Consider the following 23123-nt stretch of genomic DNA (forward strand, 5'->3'; position numbering starts at 1 on the left):
GCCACCATCCTCTCAAATGCAAACTATCTTTTTAACCCTTGCGCCACCTCAGTATGTGCTGCAAGTTGTGTGAAGGAAGTTAGATTATATGAAATGACAAGAGAGAAGCATAACCCTATATGATATGTGGATTTTATGAACAATTTATTAAAATCTCTACTTACTATTATATCATTCTGTTTAAAGTCAAGGAGTTCGGAAAGAAACCAACCGCCTTAAGAATAACTTAAAATTACCAAGTGGAGTTCTGTATACTACTCTGGATTGTTACTTCTGTAGTGCAAGCTCCAGATACTCACACTGCAAAATTATCATCAGTATGTTCAAAAACATGAAATAAAAAATGAAATTTTCTATTAGTCAGCTATACAGCACACTACTGCATGTATAATGAATAAGATGTCCATAAATAATACACTTAACACTTTTGCCATGTTTATGCACACAAAAACATGTCATGACATTTTTATAAGTTTTATTTATTTATTTTTTTAACCGCTGATGTGTGTTATACAAACCTCCTGTTTTTATTGCACTCTTCCACACTTGACAGTCTCCCTTCTTCCTTTGTCTCAATCTATACAGTTATTCCTACCCACACTGTCCTCTTTCCTCTGCTATAGCATACGTTATATGCTTAGCCTACAATTGTCATCACTTTTAAAAGAAAAAGAAGTAATTTTAACTTAATGTTTTCTATAGTTGTGCTTTATTTGTTACAAGCAATTTGATACCTACAGCAAACTGTGTGCACTTGTTTCTATGAAGCTTTAACTGGAATCAGTTTCATGATCTACATAATTTTAAGGGCTAAAGTAGGTTGTTGAATTACAGTTAAAACTATACTTTTTCTTTGCTGCAGTCCAACTGTTACTGTGTTTATTGACTGTGTTACCTTTCCTCGAACAAGGCTGTAAAAATCATTTACTTGGATTAACTGCCAATTATTCCAAACTTGTGGTGACGGTGCAAGCTCTTTGTCACATTTGTCTTAAAAAAATCCACAGTATGTTTATAGAGAGTTCATGTGCAATCATGTTAAGCAATTATTTTGTTACATGCTTGTGAGACACTTCACATGCCTGTGCCAAAGGCAGTATGTGAAAAAGCCTAATGGAAGGAAATGTAACATAGGTGACAGAACGGAGATATGATTGTGCATTCATTCTTAGTCATTGAATTTTTAATCCAGATTGCCCATCCTTAGCTGCCAACAATAGCCATTCAAAACATCCTGGACACCGCAGGTTACCTTACACTGTATATAGGATGGTCTTTTCTGTATATATCAGTATATTCTGTACCTTATATGTATTACTGAATGTGACAGGTATCGTTTCTGAAGGTCACCTTAGTGCATTTTAGGACTTAATTTATTTCTGGTCAATTCACAGGAATAATTAGGTTGGGAAAATTTGTTTTACTGGATAAGGAAAGGAGCACTTTGTGTTTCTGGAATATAATTTATTGCCTCATAGAACTTCTGATTAGGTTCATAACAAGGTACCAATGTTTAGTACTGTCTATTAGAGGCACAAATGTATAACAAAATGAAGTTTTATTTTCAATTCATTAAGGTTAGTGAATTCAATAAAACAAAATTTTTGGAGTGAGAGACAAGAAAAGTTTCAAAATAAAACATTTATACAATACTTGAACAAAAATGTACAAATCTTATAAACAGTCATTTGCCTTATTCATAAATAAATTGCTGTACATAATATAAAATGCAATAGTACTTAACTGTAAATTACATATAACTACTTTATTGCAGCACCTCACTATTAAAACTTCCTGGATGGCACAAAGTTCATAACAATTAAAAATACGTATCACAGGTTTCTGCTTATTTTTTGTACAAAGGACATTCTTCCATGCAGTTGTTCTATGGAGATGCAACCTGTAACAAAAGTTCAGGGTTACAGCTAAATTGTGAATGTATGATTAGTTTTTACATGAAATTCCCTCCCTGCTCAACCATTTTCTCGGTCCACTTACGGATTTCTCTAATTTTATCCATGTGATCATGTTGTGAGGTGGATATTGAAAGAAGGGATATGCTTCTTATCATGCATCAGAACACATATTCTCACTATTTTCAGTGCCTAGATCTCTGAAATCTAAGTACTTGCATCTTAACACCACCAATTGTGTACGTTTGTTCACCATTTCTGTTACATTCTTGCAATGATTAAATGTAACAAGCATAGAGCTCTTTTCTGAATCTTCTCTCTGCCTTCCTCTGAACCAGTCTGCAATGGTACCATACTGTCAAACATTACTCCATAATTGATTACAGGAGGGTTTCATAAGAGATTTACTTTGTGGCTGAGCTACAATTACTTAGGGGTTCCATGTTAAATTTGTCTGTCATCTGCATTCCCCGCAGCCAGATTCGTGATTGTTCCACTTTCGTTTGATCTCTTTATCTACTTATGTGTATTCCATTATTTTTGTTGAGTGTCAACTGTCAGTTTTTGCACGAAAAGCCGATCTTCCACAAGTCTTACTGTATTTTTTAACAAACTGCAAACAATGTGACCCTGCTGGATACAAATATATGATCTGTAGACAGTCTTAGAGAGCCACGCATTGTCTGCCATTCAGTTGTACATAATAATGAATAGTAAGAGCCACATTCTACTTGTGTAAGAAAAATCAGATAATAATTCCATTTATAATGGTGATAACCCATAATATACTGGATTTTGTATATTTTAAGGGTTTTTATCAAGCACATATCCTATCCAACTCATCCTAAGTAAATATTTTCTCACTAGAAATGTATCATGGGTTTTCTGGAAGTCGAGAAATATAGTAGCACAACCAACAAGTGAACAAAACATGTGTGTGTGTGTGTGTGTGTGTGTGTGTGTGTGTGTGTGTGTGTGTGTGTGTGTTTTGCAGATTTACTGAAAAAATCCTGTTGTATAAACAGCAATTTAAAAAAAGGCCAGAAATACATTATGTTTCTACAGTTGTGGACTACTACTCTGTCAGAATAATTGAATAGAAAATATGGTGGCTGTTATCTTCAGTCTGAAGACTTGTTTGACATACTTCTCCACACTATTATACAGAGTGCGTTTCATAAGTAATGCGACCAATTTTTTTCTGACACAACGGTACACCACAGCATGTTGTAACCGGCTGGGCTAAGTGGAGGGGAGGGGAGGGGTGGTGTTAGCTTCAAAACGCTCTTTGTCTCATTCAGCTGCAAGCTGCCATAGAGTCAGGACGTGCGTTCCCGTCAACCCCGTTTTGAGTTTATGTAACACGGCACAATGGATCATTCTGTAGAGCACCGGTATGGTATCAAATTTTGTGTTGAACTTGGGAAGTCCACCACCGAAACATTTCTATTACTTCAGCATGCCTTTGGGACTGATTGCTTGTCCAAATCACAAGTTTTCCAAAGGCACAAGTCGTTCATAGAGGGCCAAGAGGAGATCACCATTGAACCTTCCAGTGGACGGCCATCAACCACACGAGTCGCTGAAAATGTGATGCGTGTGCGTGATTGTTTTAACTTTGTCAGACGGCTGAGCCTTCAATTGATAGCACAAACTCTAAACATATCAAAAACAACCGTTTTCTGCATTATGACCGAAGATGTGAACATGAGAAAGGTGTCTGCCAAACTCATCCCAAAAGTGTTGACCGACGAACACAAGCACATGCGAGGGCTTCGGTGCCGAGAAATGTTGGAAATGTGTGAAAATGATACTCATTTTTCAAACTCAGTTATCACTGGTGATGAGTCGTGGAATTTTGAGTACGATCCTGAGACAAAAAGGCAGAGTTCAGAGTGGCACACCCCATCATCACCCCACCCCAAGAAGGCACGCATGAGCAAGTCCAGGATCAAAACCATGCTCATTGGCTTCTTTGACATCAGAGGCATTGTCCACCACAAATTAGTACCTACTGGGACTACAGTGAACTCAGCTTTCTACTTGGAAGTGCTCAAAAGACTGAAAAGGAGGAACTCGCTCTGGACAAGGACACGTGGAAAGTTCACCACGACAGCGCGCCGAGTCACACGCCTTCGTTGTCAACGACTTCCTGGCCAGCACCAAGACCCCATTGGTTCCCCAGCCTCCCTACAGTCCTGACCTGGCTCCTGCTGACTTTTTTTTGTTTCCTCGATTAAAAGGAGTAATGAAAGGAAAACATTGGGACACGATTGAAAGCATCCAGGCGCATGTTACATCAGCTCTAAAGGACATTCCGGAAAAGGCATTCCAGGATGCCTTCCACGAATGGAAACACCTCCTCCAGAAGTGTATTGAAGCAAGAGGGTGCTATTTTGAAAATTTTTGATTCCTTCTATGAATATATTCAATAAATGATTTTTTATGCATTTGGTCGCATTACTTATGGAACGCACCTTGTATCCTGTACAAGATTCTTCATCTCTGCTTGCCTACACCCAGTTCAATGTGTTTACTGTAGTATGCTCCCCATTTACCTCCTGTGCCAAACTGATGATCACTTGATGTCTCAGAATTTTCTCTACTGACTGGCATGTTCTTTTAGTCAAATTGCAGAATAAAGCTTTCTCTACACATTTCAATCTAATATCCCTTGATTAGCCATTTGATCTGCCCCCTAACTCAACCATTTTTGTATAGTGCCACATTTCAAAAGCTTCTATTCTCTTCTGTCTATATTGCATATTCTGCCCATTTCACTTCCATAGCGAGCTACAGTACAGACATATATTTTCAAAATGACTTCCTTATATTCAATGTTAACATCTTTCTGTTTTTCATGAAAGCATTTCTTACTATTGCCAGTCTTCATTTTATATCCTCTTTATTTTGATCTGCAAATAGCAAACAGGTTTCTGTTACTTCTAATCCATCATTTCTCAAAGTAATTTTCTTACCACTGCCTAGTTTAACAACTACATTCTATTACTCTAACTTACTTTTATTTGCTCCCCCCATGACACTCCAATGTTTTCAACTGCTGCTCCTTGTCCTTTACCATTTCCAACAGTAAATTACAATGTCATTGGCAAATCACAAGATTTTCACCTATTATTCCTGAACTTTAATTCTTTTTTTCCAAATTTCTCCTCATTATCTTTTACTGCTTGCTTGATATATAAATTGCATAATGTGGGGTGTAGGCTACCACCCAGTCTCACTCCCTTCTCAAGTCTCCTCCCCCCCCCCCCCCCCCCCCCCCTCCTATCACATCCTTTAACTGTCATAAATGTAGGCTGGTTTCTATCAACTGTAGAGTACCTCTGGCTTCCAGCATTTTACCTGTGTTACCTTTACCATTTCAAAGAGTGCAGGACAGTTTACAATCTTAAAGTTTTCTCTAAGCCTACAAATGCTGTAAATTTAGATTCGCCTTTCTTCAATCTACCTTCCAAGATAAGTTGGAGGGTCAGTATTATCTCATGCTTTCCTATATTTCTCCATAACCCAAAATTATCTTCCTCAGGGTCAGCTTCCACATCTCTTCATTCTTCAAAAAGTAAGTTACACATGTTGTCCCACTTTAGGACCATTGTGCAACAAGTGCTGTGGAATGTCAAAAAAGAGTAAAAGTTTCACATTTCTTGTAGAGGTATCCGAAACATTTTCTCTTTTCTGCTGTAGTATAGATAACAGACACATCACATTGCAGGAGTAAATGGCGCAACAACTGGAAATTTACTCCAGAGTTGATGTATGTAGGACAGTACAGTTCTTGTGGACAAAACACCTAAATTACTCACAGATTCACTGTGAAATTCAAGTGGTATATGCACCAAATGCTATACATCATCTAGATGTAGTGAAATGGCACCAACAATTTGACCAAAGCTACACGGGCATGGGTTATGCTAATCAGGAAGGAAGGCCTTCAACAATGACCACAGATAACAGCATCAAGACAACTGAGGAACAGTTTGCAACAATCACAGATTTTCCAAAGAAGGCGACATTCACACAGTGGTTCTTGAATGGCTCCAAGACCAAAGAACAGATTACTATTGTCTAGGAACTGAACAATTGGTAGAATATTCTGTTTACTGCTAATGAAGACTTGGTGACTACGCTGCAAAATAGTAGCAACTGGGTTACTCTGTGCAGCTTCCAATAAGTATTATTTGGCCTGCCTTAATGATGTGCAACTTACTTTTTGAAGTACCCTCATATTTAACGGACATGACTTATTAAACTGATGTTTTGGTAATATAAGGATCGGCTGCCTTCGAAATTGGAATTAATACGTTATTTATCAATTCTGAAAGTAATTTGCCTGCCTCCATATTATTTTGGACACCAGATGGAATAGTTTTATCATGGGTGATTCTCCCAAAGGTCACATATCCAGTCCAGGTTCCTATTCTTGTAATATCGCAACTCCCATCTCATCTTCATTTATTTCGTCTTCTTTTCCTATAATATTGTTTTTTAGTTTGTTTACCTTCTGTAGGTCCTGTAAGTATTTCTTCCACATCTTAGCCTCCCCTTCTTTCCATAATACTGGCTTACTATTTGATATTTGTACAGTTGCTTCACTTTTCTCCAAATGTCTCTCTAATTTTCCTATAAGCAACATCTATCTTTTCATAGCTCTGCATGCTTTTACAGCTTTTCATTTGTCCTCTAGCCTTTGCTGATTTTGTATTTTACACTTTCTGCCATTCTAATTTTTTAAACACACGTATTTCCTTTCTCCTACTTCGTTCTTATAATTTTTCCTCCTCCTTGATCTCCTTTGTTATCCAGAGGCTTCTACTGGGCTTTGTGTCTGTGCTTACAGGTTACCCTGCTGCCTTACTACACCATCTCACAAGTCCACTCACCCATTTTCTGTCTTATTCCTTTCCTCTCTTTCAGTTCATAACAGCCTAATGCTTTCTTTGGTACACTCTTTATCTTATGATTCTGTCGCCCCACACTGGTCTTACCACCTTAATTTCTTAGTTTTCTGTAATTTTTTCAGTTTTAATATGCAGTTCCTAAGCAAGAAATTATGGTTAGAATCTATACCTGAGCTTGAAAATGTTTGCAGTTTATCAAGTAGTTAAACAAGGCAAATTAAGGGGAAAAAGAATGACAAGTGTGGAACACCAACACGTACATCACCATACAAGAGAGAATGACGGCAAGTTGAGTTGCAAATATGAATATACAAAACTGAATCACAAGCAAAGTGCAATTATGGCTAACAGAGTAGACTGAATCATTGGAAAGCATTCTGAATACCTGAAAATATGTATGTTCACCAAATAAAATGAATTCATTTGATATTTGGTCATTAACACAATGACTACTTGTTTCATTATGCACAATTCTTGAACTAAAAAAATTATTTTAGTTTTGTATGAGCAATTTCAAATTTCTTTTATAACAGTCTTACTTACCACAACAAGATGACCACTTTTTCCTTTGCTGATTGCTGGTGTAGGGCCTGTTGTAATATCAATAACACCTTGCTTGCCACCAATCAGGTTGTGTGATATCCTTTTTAAAAAAATTAAAAAAATATGAAATTGTGGTGGAGGCACAAATATTTTTTTAAAAACTGACACTAAGGAAAGCATAATTCATTTTATTGTAACACAGTAAATGCAATGCAAGCTAGCTCATGAAAGATAACTCCCTGAATGCAACACTCTAAACAAATCAGTGTGGAAGCTGAATTATATAAGTGAATTTTGTGTATTTAGAGCACATACACACAAATTGTTTCCAAATATTGGCCACACTGAACACCCAGGACAATTATCAGCTTTTAAGGGAAAGAGAACCACCTTCAAGCAGAACAAATATCTTGCTTTGTTGGTATTAAACTACATAGTTCAGTCATTTTTTATCACTTCCAAATCCTTAGTTAGGCTTAGATTAATTTATTATTTCTTTTCCTTCTATGCCTGGTCAGCCACCTTAAAATGTGTGGCAGAGAGTAGTCTGCCTTTCACTGCAGTATTCCTGTTCCTTCTACAGATTTTGCATGGGAAGAACGAATGTCAGAAAGCATCATAAATAATTTGCGTAAGTTTACAATTATGGTCACCTGTTCCAGATATATGCTCAGATATACCAGTACACTGAAGAGCCAAAGAAACTGATACATCTGCCTAATATTGTGTAGGGCCCCATAAGCACACACAACTGCCACAACACACGTGGCATGGACTCAACTAATGTCTGAAGTAATGCTGGAGGGAATTTACACCATGAATACTGCAGGGCTGTCCATACATCCATAAGAGTGCTTCTAAACAGCACCTCGCAAGGCATTGCAGATATGCTCATTAATGTTCATGTCTGGGGAGTTTGGTGGCCACTGGAAGTGTTTGAACTCAGAAGAGATTGTCCTGCTGGAATTGTCCAAGTCCACTCAAATGCACAATGGACATGAATGGATGCAGGTGATCTCACAAGGTGCTTAGATACATGTCAACTGTTGGAGCTGTATCTAGACATATCAGAGGTCCCATATCACCTAAACTGCACATGCCCCATGCCATTACAGAGCCTCCACCAGCTTGAACAGTCCCCTGCTGGGTCCGTGGATTCATGAGGTTGACTCCATACCTTTACATGTCCATCCTCTTGATACAATTTGAAATGAAGCTTGTCCAGCTAGGCAACATGTTTCCAGTCATCAACAGTCCAATGTTTTGTGTTGATGGGCCCAGGCAAGGCATAAAGCTTTGTGTCATGCAGTCATCAAGGGTACATGAGTGGGCCTTTGACTCCGAAAGTCCATATCGATGATGTTTCATTGAACGGTTTGCATGCTGACACTTGCTGATGGCCCAGATATCCACAGCAATTTGTGGAAGGCTGCACTTCTATGTTGAATGATTCTCTTCAGTCGTCTTTGGTCCTGTTCTTGCAGGATCTTTTTCTGGCCACAGTGATGTTGTAGATTAGATGTTTTACTGGATTCTTGATATTCCTGGTACAATCATGAAATGGTTGTATGGTAAAATCCCCACTTCATCACTATCTCAGAGATGCTGTGTCACTCCATTCTTGCACCGACTATAACACCACATTCAAACTCACATAAATCTTGATAAACTGCCATTGTAGCAGCAGTAACTGATCTAACAACTGTACCAGACACTTGTTGTCTTATATAGGTGTTGCCGACCGCAGTGCTGTATTCTGCCTGTTTACATCTCTGTATTTGAATACGCATGCCTGTACCACTTTCTTTGGCACTTCAGTGCAATACATTGTTCAGCTCTTGTTGGAAAATCCTCTCTCAGAATTTGAGCAATATGCTTCTCTAGTAGTATCTCCATGACAGACTCAAAACTCTGCATTGAATCTTCTTCGGTTGCCATATTAATTGTCTCTTATAAGGATACTAAATTGATGAGCATAACTCAAGAACTGGTTGAACAACTATTTTGTAATGGACAAATGAATTACATTTCCTTAATATCAATTCAATAGAACTATCTGGTAATTGCTTTTGTACAACTAATATTTAGTTCTTTGTCCTGAACTCAATATTACACAACTAGTTATGTTTAGCTTATGTTGAGTTCAGCAAATCGTGCAAGATATCTTGTTCATCTGCAGGTTTTCCTGTCATCACTGCAATCTAGTAGCACTGATTTTTCATATTTAAAAATCTGATTTATCCATGAACAACCCAATGAATCTTTTGACACTGCCAACAAATAACATACATGCAGTAGAGCTTTCACTTATACAATGTTGCTTCAGAGTATCTCAGTTTCTTTTTGGGATTTTTTAACTCTTATCATCAACATTATGAAAAGCATAAGTTGCTACTCACTGTAAAGATGACATGTTGAGTTGCAGACAGATACAATAAAAAGACTGTTACACACCGACTTTTCAGCCAAAACCTGCTTCAGGAAGGAAAACACTGTATTGGCTGCTTTGGCCAGAATACATTGTGTCGTGCTGTGCGAAGGTATCAATCCGAAGTGGTGTGGGGAATGGGGAGAGAGAGAGCAGGATATAGGTGTGTGGGGGGGGGGGGGGGGGGGGGGGCAAGTAGTCAGCACTGCCCCTGATGGAGCATGCAGGAAGTAGGTGGCAAGACAAGGCTGCCAGAAGCAGCATCAGAAGGCAGTTTGGGAGGCGTAGGAAGCGGAAAAGGGGAGGAGCAGAAAGGGGGAAAATACTGGTGCATGTGTTGGCAGAGAACAGCACACAATGAGAGTGAGGAGACATGAATTGAAAGGATGTCATAGGACAGAGCAGATGGCAAATGTTGGGTGGAAGATGTGGGAATGGTAGGGTACCTTAGGTAAGGATAAATCCTCTCTGTGCAGTTCAGTAATACTGCTGGTGGAGGGGAGGATCCAGGTGGCTGGCTTGTGGAGCATCCATTGAAATCAAGCATGTTGTGCCACAAGGCAATCACTTTGCTCTTGGCGACAATTTAGCGGTGCCCGTTCATCATGGTTGACAGCTGGTTGCTAGTCATATCAACACATAAAGCTGTGCAATAATTGCTGCAGAATTGGTATATGACGTGGCTGCTTTCATAGGTGCCCTGGTGTCTGGGTGAAGAGCTGGGTGGGTGGACTGGGCAGGTCTTACATCTCGGTTTTCCACAGGGATATGTTGCCTGTGGTAAGGGGTGAAGGTTGGGAGTGGCATAGCGATGTACTAGGATGTTTTTGAGGTTGGGTGAACAACGGACCACTCAATGGGGGAGTTGGGTAGGACATTCCTCATTTCAGAGCTTGATTATAGATAATCAAAGCGTTGTTGAAGGATATGGTTCAGTTGTTCCAGTCTGGGTTGGTACTGGGGGCACTCCTTTGGTTCTTGGAGATGGTGAGAGGATTGGAGATATATGGGAATGTTGTTGTTGTGGTCTTCAGTCCAGAGACTGGTTTGATGCAGCTCTCCATGCTATCCTATCCTGTGCAAGCTGCTTCATCTCAAAGTACCTACTGCAACCTACATCCTTCTGAATCTGCTTAGTGTATTCATCTCTTGGTCTCCCTCTCTGATTTTTACCCTCCACGCTGCCCTCCAATACTAAATTGGTGATCCCTTGATGACTCAGAACATGTCCTACCAACCGATCCCCTCTTCTAGTCTATTTGTGCCACAAATTATTCTTCTCCCCAATTCTACAAATGCAGTACCTCCTCATTAGTTACAAGATCCATCCATCTAATCTTCAGCATTCTTCTGTAGCACCACATTTCGAAAGCCTCTATTCTCTTCTTGTTGAAACTATTTATAGTCCATGTTTCACCTCCAACATGGCTGCACTCCATACACTTTCAGAAAAGACTTCCTTACAGTTAAATCTGTACTCGATGTTAACAAAATTCTCTTCTTCAGAAACGCTTTCCTTGCCACTTTACATTTTATATCTTCTCTCCTTCAACCATCATCAGTTATTTTGCTCCCCAAATAGCAAAATGCATCTACTACTTTAAGACTCTCATTTCCTAATCTAATTCCGAAAGTATCACCTGATTTGACTACATTCCATTATCCTTGTTTTGCTTTTGTTGATGTTCATCTTATATCCCCCTTTCAAGACACTGTCCATTCTGCTCAGCTGCTCTTCCACGTCATTTGCTGTCTCTAACAGAATTATAATGTCATGGACAAACCTCAAGGTTTCTGTTTCTTCCTCGTGGATTTTAATTCCTACTCCAAAATTTTCTTTTGTTTCCTTTACTGCTTGCTCAATATACAGATTTAATAAGATCGAGGACAGGCTACAGCCCTGTCTCATTCCCTTCCTGACCACTGCTTCCCTTTCATGCCCCTTGACTCTTATAACTACCATCTGGTTCTGCACAAATTGTAAATAGCCTGTGTTTCTTCACAATTTGAAAGAGGGATTCCACTCAACATTGTCAAAAGCTTTCTCTAAGTCTACAAATGCTAGAAACTTAGGTTTGCCTTTCCTTGATCTATCTTCTAAGGTTAGTCAAAGGGTCAGTATTGCATTCCATGTTCCAACATTTCTGTGGAATCCAAACTGGTCTTCCCCAAGGTCAGTTTCTACCAGTTTTTCCATTTGTCTGTAAAGAATTTGTGTCAGTATTTTGCAGCCATGACTAATTAAACTGATAGTTCAGTAATTTTCACACCTGTCAACACCTGTTTCCTTTGGGATTGGAATTATTCTATTCTTCTTGAAGTCTGAAGGTATTTTGCCTGTCTCATACATCTCGCTCACTAGATGGTAGAGTTTTGTCACGGCTGGCTCCCCCAAGGCTATCAGTAGTTCTAATGGAATGTTGTCTACTCCCGGGGCCTTGTTTTGATTCAAGTCTTTCAGTGCTCTGTCAAACTCATCACGAAGTATCATATCTCCCATTTCATCTTCATCTACATCCTCTTCCATTTCCATAATATTGCCCTCCAGTACATCACCCTTCTGTAGACCCTCTATGTACTCCTTCCACCTTTCTGCTTTCCCTTCTTTGCTCAGAACTGGTTCTCCATCCAAACTCTTGACATTCATACAAGTGGTTTTCTGTTCTCCAAAGGTCTCTTTAAATTTCCTGTAGGCAGTATCTATCTTACCCTAGTGATATATTGCTCTACATCCTTAAATTTGTCCTCTAGACATCTATGCTTAGCCATTTTGCACTTCCTGTCAATCTCATTTCTGAGACGTTTGTATTCCTTTTTGCCTGCTTCATTTACTGCATTTTTATATTTTCTCCTTCCATAAATTGGAATATGGCACAGGAAATCTGTCTGTAAACTAGGTCTAGGAGATAATGCCTGTCTGTGAAGACCTTTGTGAGATGTTCAGTTTTCTGGGCAAGATACGTACTGCTGGAGATTGGTGGGTTTAATTTTTCAGAGGTATGGATGGAGCCATCAGAGTGGAGGCCCACATCCCTTGAAGGTGGCACACTGGGTTGAGGAGGACATGTGAAACAGATAGGAGAGAAGGTGTTGAGGTTTTGAAGACATGATGATAGCGTATCTTGGCCTTGAGTTCAGATCATGACAATCTCATCAGTTAACCTGAAACAGACAAAGTGTTTGGGGTTTTGAGAGGCTAGACAGCTTTCCTTTAGATGTCCCAGAAACAGGGTGGCATAAAAAGGTGCCATGAGGGTGCCCATGGCTGTGCTGTGGATTTGTTTTTATACCTCCCCTTCAAACCAGAAGCAGTTGTATGTCAGGATAAAGCTAGTACTGTGAATGAGGTAGAGGGTTTGGAGTCTGCAGGACGTTTGGGGAGGTAGTGTTCAGTAACGGCAGGACCATGGGCAAAATGGCTCTAAGCACTATGAGACTTAACATCTGAGGACTTAGAACTACTTAAACCTAACTAACCTAAGGACATCACACACATCCATGCCCAAGGCAGGATTCGAGCCTGCGGCCGTAACAGCAGCGTGGTTCCGGACTGAAGCGCCTAGAGCCGCTCGGCCACAGTGGCCGAAGACCATGGGCATGAGGGGGATTCAGTGTATAGGGAAGTGATGTCAACAGTGACAAGTAGCAATTCAGGAGGTAAAAGGGTGGGGGTAGTGGAGAGTCGGAGAAGGAAGTGGTTGGTATCTTTGGTGTGGGAGATTATATTTTTGGGCAACTAGTTGGAGGTGTTGGTCAATGAGGCTGTAATTCTTTCAGTGGGAATATAATGATTATTTTCAATGGAGTTGGGGTGGAGGGTGGGGGCATCCAGCATTGTTGGGTTTGTAGATTTTGGGAAGCATGTAGAAGGTGGGTGTGCAGTATGTCATAGGAGTGAAAAGGGAAATGGATTCAGGGGAGATATTCTGGGAAGGGCCTATGGCTTTAAGCAGAGACTGGAAGCTATGTTGGACTTCAGGAATGGGATCACTTTGACACAGTTTCTAGGTGGAGGAGGCCTTCCACCAAGTAGTCACTGCGATTCGTAATGACAGTGCTGGAACCTTTGTCTCCAGTTAGGATAATTTGGTCAGAATCCATTTTGATGCCGTGTACAACAGTCCTTTCTTCTGCTAAAAGGCTGGGTTTTTTAGGAGGGGTTCTGGTGAAGGATGGTGAGACCATGTTGGCAGTAAATAATTCCTGGAAGGTGACCTGGAGGTTATTAGGTTGGAGGGGGGAGTAACGTGGTTAGATGGTGGTACCATGTGGGAGACACAGGATTCAATATTGGGATTAGGTTGGCTTTAGTTGGAGTGATTGGCGGAGAAGAAGTGTTTCCATTGTAGGGATTTGGAGAAGGAAAGTAAGTCTTTGACAGGCCCAACATAGCTAAATTTCTGTGGGGAAAGGTTAACCGTGTTCTGAGATAGTTTTGGCTCTGGATTTAGTGGAGTGTTGGCAGGGAGTTCTGGTAGATGTGCTATGCCAAAAAGGTCAGCTAAGTTGGGTCTGGCTACTATTAAGGCTCTGGATTTAGTGGAGTGTTGGCAGGGAGTTCTGGTAGATGTGCTATGCCAAAAAGGTCAGCTAGGTTGGGTCTGGCTACTATTAAGGGTTGAAGAGGAGGAATATTGTATAATAGGGGCTGGATTGTGGTACCCCAATGCACAGTGAGATGTCAGCAGGCTGGATAATTTACACAGATGGTGTTTGGAATACAAAGGATTCAATTTAAGAAATGTGATGGTTGACTCCTTCACTTATAAACTATGTCAATGTGATCCCATTCCAGAAGTCCACCATAAACTCAAATCCCTGCTTAAAGCCTTAGGACCTTCCCAGAACCTCTTGCCTGATTCCATTTCCTTCCTCATCCCTATGATACCTTGCACACCCACCTTCCACATCCTCCTTACAATCCAAAAACCCAACTATGCTGGATGCCCCCCATTGAAAATAGTTATTGTGCTCCCACTGAAAGAATTTCAGCCCTAACTGATGAACTCCCCCAGCCAATTGCCCGAAATACAGCTCCCCCGCTCTGCCCCACAAATACACTAAAGATACGAACCACCTCCTTCATTGACTCTCCACCATCCCCACCATTTTATCTCCTGGATTCCTACTCATCGCTGTTGATCCCTCTTCCCTACACACCAACATGCCTCATGCTCATTGTCTTGCTGCTAATGAACACTACCTCTCCCAATGTCCTTATGACTCCAGACCCACAACTCATACACTTTACCAGCTTTATCCTTACACATAACTACCTCTCCTTTGAAAGAAGGGTATAAAAACAAGTCTGTGGTGCAGCTCTGGGCACCCACATAGCACTCTTCTATGCGAATCTGTTTATGGGCCATCTAGAGAAACCTTCTTACCTCCCAAAACCCCAAACCCTTGGTCTATTTCAGGTTCACTGATGATACCTTTGTGATCTGGACTCTGCGCCAAGACAACCTATCCTCATTCCTTCATAACCCCAAAACCTTCTCTCCCATCAGCTTCACTTGTCCCCATACACCCCTCAATCCTCCCCTCATCCTTGAGAATGAGTTGCAAAAGAGCACCTTCTGCATAGTCCAATACCACACCTGACTACAACAATATAACCATATCCTTCAATATGGCTTTCATTATCTATAATCATGCCTGATATGAAGGACACCTTACCCAAGATCCTTCCCATCTCTCCTTTAAGTGGTGTTCCATCGCCCACCCAACTTCCACAACATCCTAGTCCATCCCTATTCCAATCGCCACAGGCATCATATCCCTGTAGAAGACCCAGATGCAAGATCTGTTCAATCCACCCACCCAACAGTTCCCATCCCAGTCTTGCCACGGGCTTATCCTACCCAATCAGACACCAGACCACTTATGAAGGTAACCTTGTTATATACCACTCATGCTGCAATCCCTGTGCAACTCTGCATACTGGTACAACTACCAACCAGCTGTCACCTAGGATGACTGGACACTGTCACGACTGTGGCCAAGGGCAAAGTGGAGCACTCTGTGGCACAAAATGCAGCTGAATGTAACAGGCTTGATTTAATTGGCTGCTCCACAACCTGGGACATCTGGATTCTCTCCTCCACCACCAGCATTTCTTAGCTGCATGAATGGGATTTATTCTTAGCCTCCCCCCCCCCCCCCCCCCCACAGGCAGCACTGATTACTCACTGCCCATCTGTATCCTGCTATACCTCCCCCTTCCTTATCCCACTCTGGATTGGTGCTGCTTACGATTGTCATGACACAGTGGATTCTCACCAAAGATGTGACATTCTGGACGGAGATGTGATCATGAGTGTGTGAGGTGTGCTTGCTTGTGTGAATGTGTGTGTTTCTGTTTTTCTTTCTGAAGAAAGTTTTGGCTGAAAGTCTTTTTGGTTGTGTCTGCCTACAACTCAACATGTCATCTTTACAGTGAGTATCAATCTATCCTTTTCATAATTTTTGTTAAATTCTAAGGCAGGAACATAAATACATCGGACTGTTGATGACTGGAAACTTTTTGCCTGGTCAGATGAGCCTCATTTCAGAATGTATTGAGCGGATGGACCTGTACAAGTATGGAGACAGCCTCATGCATCCATAGACCCAGCATGTCAGCAGGGGACTGTTCGAGCTGGTGGAGGCTCTGTAATGACTTGGGGCATGTGCAGTTGGAGTGATATGGGACCTCTGATACGTCTAGATACAATTTTGACAGTTGACACATACATAAGCATCGTGTCTGATCACCTGCATCCATTCATGTCCATTGTGCATTGGACAATTCCAGCACGCGACACCCCCTCACGTCCATGCGACACCCCCTCAAGTCCGGAATTGCTACACAGTGGCTCCAGGAACACTTTTCTGAGTTTAAACACTTCTACTGGCCACCTAACTCCCAAGACATGAACACTATTGAGCACATTTGGGATGCCTGCAATGTGCTGTTCAGAAGAGATCTCCACCACCTCATACTCTCATGAATTTATGGACAGCCTGCAGGATTCATGGTGTCAGTTCCCTCCAGCACTACTTCAGACATTCGTTGAGTCCACACGTCATGTTGTGGCACTTCTGCATGCTCGCAGAGGTCCTACATGATATTAGGCAGCTGTACGAGTTTCTTTGGCTCTTCAGTGAACTTTCAAATTTATCAAAATATTTTACTGAACTGGAAGACATTACTCACAAAGATGTCAATGTGTGAGTCTGGTAACAATGTGAAATTCACATTTCAGAATTACAAGCTAGTAAAAATGGTTTCATCAAGAGTCTAATGATGATAAATATGCTGCAGAGGAGCTGGCTTCATCAACAGAACATTTGGAAGTATTTGAAACTGTCTTTGTATTTGTGGAGCAGCCTATGTCTCCAGAGCCCCAGCCCCATTCAATGAAAGAAAAATGGAACAGTAAGTTCTTTAATGCCCAATAATTGTCTTTCTTGACTCACCAAAAGTTTTTCAACTTCTGTTTATAACGCCATATGTACCAATTTCCCACAATCATTACCAATACATGTATAAGCACATACATATTAATTCTTTCACACGATTAAGTTTTCATGTTTCAAATACAAAGTTCCTCCGAGATGCATTTTATATTTTATTTATTTATTATTTATGTTGGTTGGACCCTAGCTTAATTAGATAATTGAGGTTCTACTGCATATGGTGACCGATAACAAATCCATAGTTCTTCCTTGCAATACATGTGACTACATATTTATTTGAGAATATCTTCCTCTTGACAATGGTATAATAAATTCAATTTGCTTGGAGGTCTTAAGTCTCATAACCTTAATTTTTATCCATTAGTAGCCTTGCGACAGGAACTTTGTTCCAAGCAATGTGACTTATCACTGTGCCTGGCAGAAACTGCATTACACTTGTTTCTGATCAAAAATTTGAAAATGTCAAACAGTTTAAGCTTATTGTAATTAATTTTAAGTCTTGAAGTAAAAAGTATGGTACCACCTATATCACAACTGCAAGCCAAAGAAAATAACAAAGAAGTTGCGTGGAAGTGCAAGGATGAAGGTCAAGAGACTGCATATGCATTTAGGAGAGCAATGTTATTGACACATGAATCATCAAAACATGCCAGAAAAATGACAGCAAGTAAAGGTCAAAAAATTATTTTAAGAAACTATATGAACAGCTTCTAGTAAATTGTCACGTTCACTGAATCGGCTACAAGCAGTTGGTTGATTGTGACCGAACATGATCAAAGATATAAACTGTTCATTTAGGTTGCAAACAACTGAAATGTGATTCACATATTACAGCTAAATCAAAAATTTGTTTTTTTAATTATGTCACACGTACATTTAATTTGTAATAAATAATACGTATTGTTCAAGTGCCTGGTAATTTCAGGAATACTTTCAGATAACCAAGTAACTACTTTATGGTATGCTCTCAAATGTTTGCATGATTTCAACAACTGAATGACCATCCACACTGTACACTTTTGTAAATTTCAGCTATTACCAGTTTGTCCAGTTTTATACTGCCTCACCTAAGAAAATGTGTGTAATTACTTTTCTCAGCTGCCTCTTACAAACAGGTCAGACTTTTGCAGTAACACTATGAACCAAAATCTGCCTGTTGTTTCTTCCATAGCTGAACTTACCGTAAACATCAAACAACAAAAAGTGCAGGATGAATAACAGTACAGGGAGGGAAGATTGCTACTCGCATATAGAGAAGGTGTCGAGTTGCAGAAAGGCACAACAAAAAAGAATGCTAGAAATAGTAATGGAGATAGTAGCAAGTTTTTGCTGTGTCGATGACAGAGAGTTCTATTTCTGAGGCAGGATATTATCCATAAGCTTAATATTTCTAAATATTATTTTCTGTTGTGCTTGCCAGGGATGCTTAGTGCCTTCTCTACAAGGTGAGCAACATTCTATTTTTACTGTGAACATATTTCATCTACATCTACACTCCACAAGGTACTTTATGGGGTATGTAGCAGAGGGTACTTGTGTACCAAGAATGATAGTTGCCAGACCTCTGTGTGTGATCAAATCTCTCTAATTTTTACCGTCATGATCATTTCATGTGATATACAAGGAAGAAGCTATATATCTAGGAATGTATGCACTCCGATTTTGACAGTAAATGACACTGATGTACAACACCTATCTTGTATCATCTGCCACCGGAGTTGGATGAATATCTCCGTGAAGCTTTTGTGTTTATATGCTCCTATTCTTCATATCTTCACTATTTATTCTATTAATCCTGTCTGTAAAGGGTCACAGACTGATGAGCAATATTAAAGTACCTGTCAAATAAGAGTTTTGTAGGCTATCTCCTTAGAGGGTGGACTGCACTTACTGATGATCCTTCCAATGAAACTGTCTGGCATCTACCTTTGCTATGATTAATTTTATACGATTATTCCACCTTACGAGGGTGGTTTTGTAAGGCTGGTAAAAGAGCAAGAAAAAAATATTTGTTATGTAAACACCTCACCTTACTTCTTGACAGTCTCCTTTGAGGGATGTACAATTGATCCAGTGAACCTCCACCTTTTTCATCTCATCAGAAAAATAGGTTTTGTCAAACTCTGCAAAATACTCACTGACTAAAACTATCTCTACCTCATTTGATGTAACTTCCTTCCCAGCAAGACACAGTTTCAAGTTAGGGGACAGGAAGTAGTCACTTAGGGGCTAAACCTGGTGAATAGGGTGGATGATGAACCATTACAAAGATCATTTCATGCACTTTCACCAAGTTTATCATGATTTTTAGGAAGGTGCATGATCCTAGTGAAACAGCGCTTTTTTGTGTGCCAACCTTGGTCTTTTTCTCAGCCAATGTAAGTTTCAAATGCTCCAACAATACAGCACAGTAAAGTAAAATTATGGTTCTGATTTTTCCCAAGTGACCTGTGAAGATTATTCCTTGGGAATTCCAAACAATAGTGGCCATCACATTACCAGCTGACAGAATGGTCTTTGCCTTCTTTGGTGCACTTTCACCAACCTTTGTTTATTGTTTTGATTGTTGTTTTCACTCTGGTGTGTAATGATGAATCCAGGTTTCATCAACAGTCACAAATTGGTGCAAAAACTCTGTGATTAAACGTCACCAGACACTGTGTTGAAATGTTGTGCTGGATGCATATTTGGTCGACTGTGAGCAATCGCTGCACCCACCTCGCACACAGCTTCTTCATAGCCAGTTCTCTGTGCAGAATATTACGCACTCACTCAGTTGCGATGCCTACAGTCTCGGCAATCCCACAAATTTTTATCTGGCAGTCTTGCATTACCATACCATGTATTCTGTCAGTGGTTTCCTTTGGGGTGATGCTAACTGGGCAGCCAGAGTGTGCTTTGTCTTTGCTGCTTGTCTAACAATGTTTAAATTCATCAGTCCAAAAGTAATTGGTCTTCAATGATGGTGCAGAGTAATCTATACACTGACCAATTCAGACAGCTGTCAATAACGAACTATACACTGTATATCATTGAAATTCTTTATACTATCCTTGGACTAATCAAGCTTGTCAATCATGAAGGTGCAACGAAAATGTTCCACTCTTTCACAGAAATTTACCAGATGTACCAAACCACCCTCATAAATCATTCCACATACTCATACTCCCAGATACTTAATGGGTGTCACTGCTTCCAGTGGTTGTTTAGCTAGTGCATAATCACTCAGAAATGGTGTTTCTGCCTATTTATGTGAATTTGTTTATGCTGCAATTTACCTGACAATCCCTGTACCAACTGTCAATTGTTTGATGGTCTTCCCATATTTTGCTACAGTTTTCTAGCACTACAACTTCACAAATGATACTGTTATGTATACAGAACATCTTCCGATGTTATCTTCTCAAGTCATATACATAATCAGAACAATAATAGTCCTATAACACTCTTTTGGGGTACACCCAAAATTACTTTTATAACTGAAGATGTCCCTCCATTAAGAATGTCATGCTGTGTTCTGTTTGCTAGGAGCTCTTCAATCCCATAATGAAAGTGCTCTGATATTCCATGTACTCATATTTTTTCATTAATACTGTTCATTAGTATTTGTAAGAAGTGAATGGTTCAAGTTTTTATTGATTCTACTTGTAATATAAGGATATTATGACAACCCGATCACAAACTTTTAAATGTCGTAAATTTGCCAGGCCTTTTATCAGATTGTATATTTGTGATATAAAGTGTTCTTGATTGACTTTTCAACAGAAAACTATCACATGAGATAAATTTGAGGTTACGACAAAGATTGCCTGCCAATTTATTAATACTAAGGCCCATTAGAGATTATAAAGTAAACCTAAAAACAACAACTCAGCAAGATACATGTAACTTACGTGTCAGCCTCCAAAATCTTTATCAATTGTGGTTTCTTGGTGATATCCACTATCTTTGTCACAGCTTCAATTACAGGTTCTGCTTCTAGTATCAAATCCCCCTATAATAAAATCAAAATTACATAATTAGATCATTAAATACAAAAATCTATTGAGTACCCTGTCTGTTCCAGTGTACTGATAGCTATCCAGTCACTACATGCTGTTCACAAAAGAATGGAAAAAAAGAAAGAAAGAAAGAAAGGAAATGGAGGTACAAGGGGACATGCCAGTCTGCAGCTTTCATCTCACAGTGGGGAAAAAACTCCTATTAAAGAAACTTTAAGAAAATCATAATACCCAGTCATGAATAATGTAAGAGTGCATGCCAGAACATTCCAATATGTAAGTTCACCATAAAATGTTGCTACCTTCCCTGTTGACATTAAGACTCACATACCATCAGGAATATTATTCAGGTAATAACTGAACAATCCTATTGTTGCTTGTCAGCAAACAATTTAACACCTAATCTGACAAAAATCCATGTCACACTGTGAAAGCAGTTTTTGTGTATAAAATGCATTAGTAGGAAAACATTACAGTGATGAGCTGACAAAAAATGTTCATCTTGATTAGCACATAGAAGTCTCTCTCACTGTGTTCTGCAAGCAGCTATGATATGTAGCTCTTCAAAAATGTTCACGTTGGCAATCTGACAATCACTTGACAACATAACTAGTGTTCCTTTTCATCTCTTCAGAAACCTATTTCAATTTTATATTAACTGACTTGCATGTATCTGCTGTCCCCTAAGTTACAGACCAAATATTTCATTTCTTGCTTGTAATCATTTCTGTAAGTGTCATTTTAAAATTCAGTGCTGACCAGCTAAACACCTTATAAATCAGTTAATATGCATTTTTTTTACTGGGGAAAAGATGAAGTAGCTTATGACACATCAAAGCTGATTCAAAGGAGTGTTGTGGTCAGTGGTAACTTGCACAACTGATTTTTGGTGGTGCAAATTTTTTTCACTAAAATCATTAAAGACAATCAAAAAGTTGTGATCTGGATGATAGAAGAAATGCAAAATATTTGTGAAGCTGTAGTCTGCAGATCTATCATGGAAGAGATGCTGAACGACAGACTTTTCCACACAAGCTTTGGCAAGAGAGCAAATGGGCAAGGCTTGTTATCCGCAACTGACTGTGTCAAGAACACTTTCATCAATCTGATTAATGATGGCTTACACTTGATGTTTTCTCTATAAACTTGTAACAAAGTGCAAGTTTTGAATAGGCCAGTGAAACATTTTTGAGCCCAAAAAATTGGGCTTTCCACTATCATGGATGAAAACAATGTTAATTTCCATCAACAGTAATGGCATAATACACAAAGAATTGGTGTTTTCACGTAGGATAGCAAATAATGTACTCTATCAGAAATTAATAGCACTTGCTAACTTGAATGCTAATGCCTTGGCCTTTCATGACTTTTCTCTCCTATATGAAAATGCCCTGGCTCATTTAGCATCAATGAATTACCAGGGTCTGTTGCTGAAAATCTACTCTGAACATTGCCTACATATCCTATTAACCATACAGCAACTGTTTTCCTCCCACTTGAATAGAGTCTTATTGCCCACAATTTATAAACCCCTTTAACATTTCAAGACACTGTCCATTCCGTTCAACTGCTCTTCCAAGTCCTTTGCTATCTCTGACAGAATTACAATGTCATCGGTGAACCTCAAAGCTTTTATTTCTTCTCCCTGGATTTTAATACCTACTCCAAATTTTTCTTTTGTTTCCTTTACTGCTTGCTCAATATACAGATTGAATAACATCGGGGACAGGCTACAACCCTGTCTCACTCCCTTCCCAACCACTGCTTCCCTTTCATGCCCCTCGACTCTTATAACTGCCATCTCGTTTCTGTACAAATTGGATATAGCCTTTCGCTCCCTGTATTTTACCCCTGCCAA

At 39.7% G+C, this 23123-nt stretch overlaps 1 protein-coding gene across 3 annotated transcripts in view; it reads right to left on the minus strand.

The window, feature by feature from the left end:
* Positions 1 to 1626: 1626 nt before the first annotated feature.
* LOC124602204 (unconventional myosin IC) overlaps positions 1627 to 23123 on the minus strand; it is a 415107-nt gene continuing 393610 nt past the window's right edge. For all 3 annotated transcript variants that reach the window (XM_047136305.1, XM_047136304.1, XM_047136306.1), the window contains 3 exons: positions 21158 to 21258; positions 7376 to 7475; positions 1627 to 1900 (listed from right to left, as the gene is read on the minus strand). In XM_047136305.1, coding sequence (XP_046992261.1) covers positions 1886 to 1900; positions 7376 to 7475; positions 21158 to 21258 — 216 coding nt within the window. In that variant the 3' untranslated portion in view covers positions 1627 to 1885. The remainder of the gene's footprint in view (positions 1901 to 7375; positions 7476 to 21157; positions 21259 to 23123) is intronic.

The sequence above is a fragment of the Schistocerca americana genome, chromosome 1, assembly GCF_021461395.2.
Source record: "Schistocerca americana isolate TAMUIC-IGC-003095 chromosome 1, iqSchAmer2.1, whole genome shotgun sequence".
NCBI lineage: Eukaryota > Metazoa > Arthropoda > Insecta > Orthoptera > Acrididae > Schistocerca > Schistocerca americana.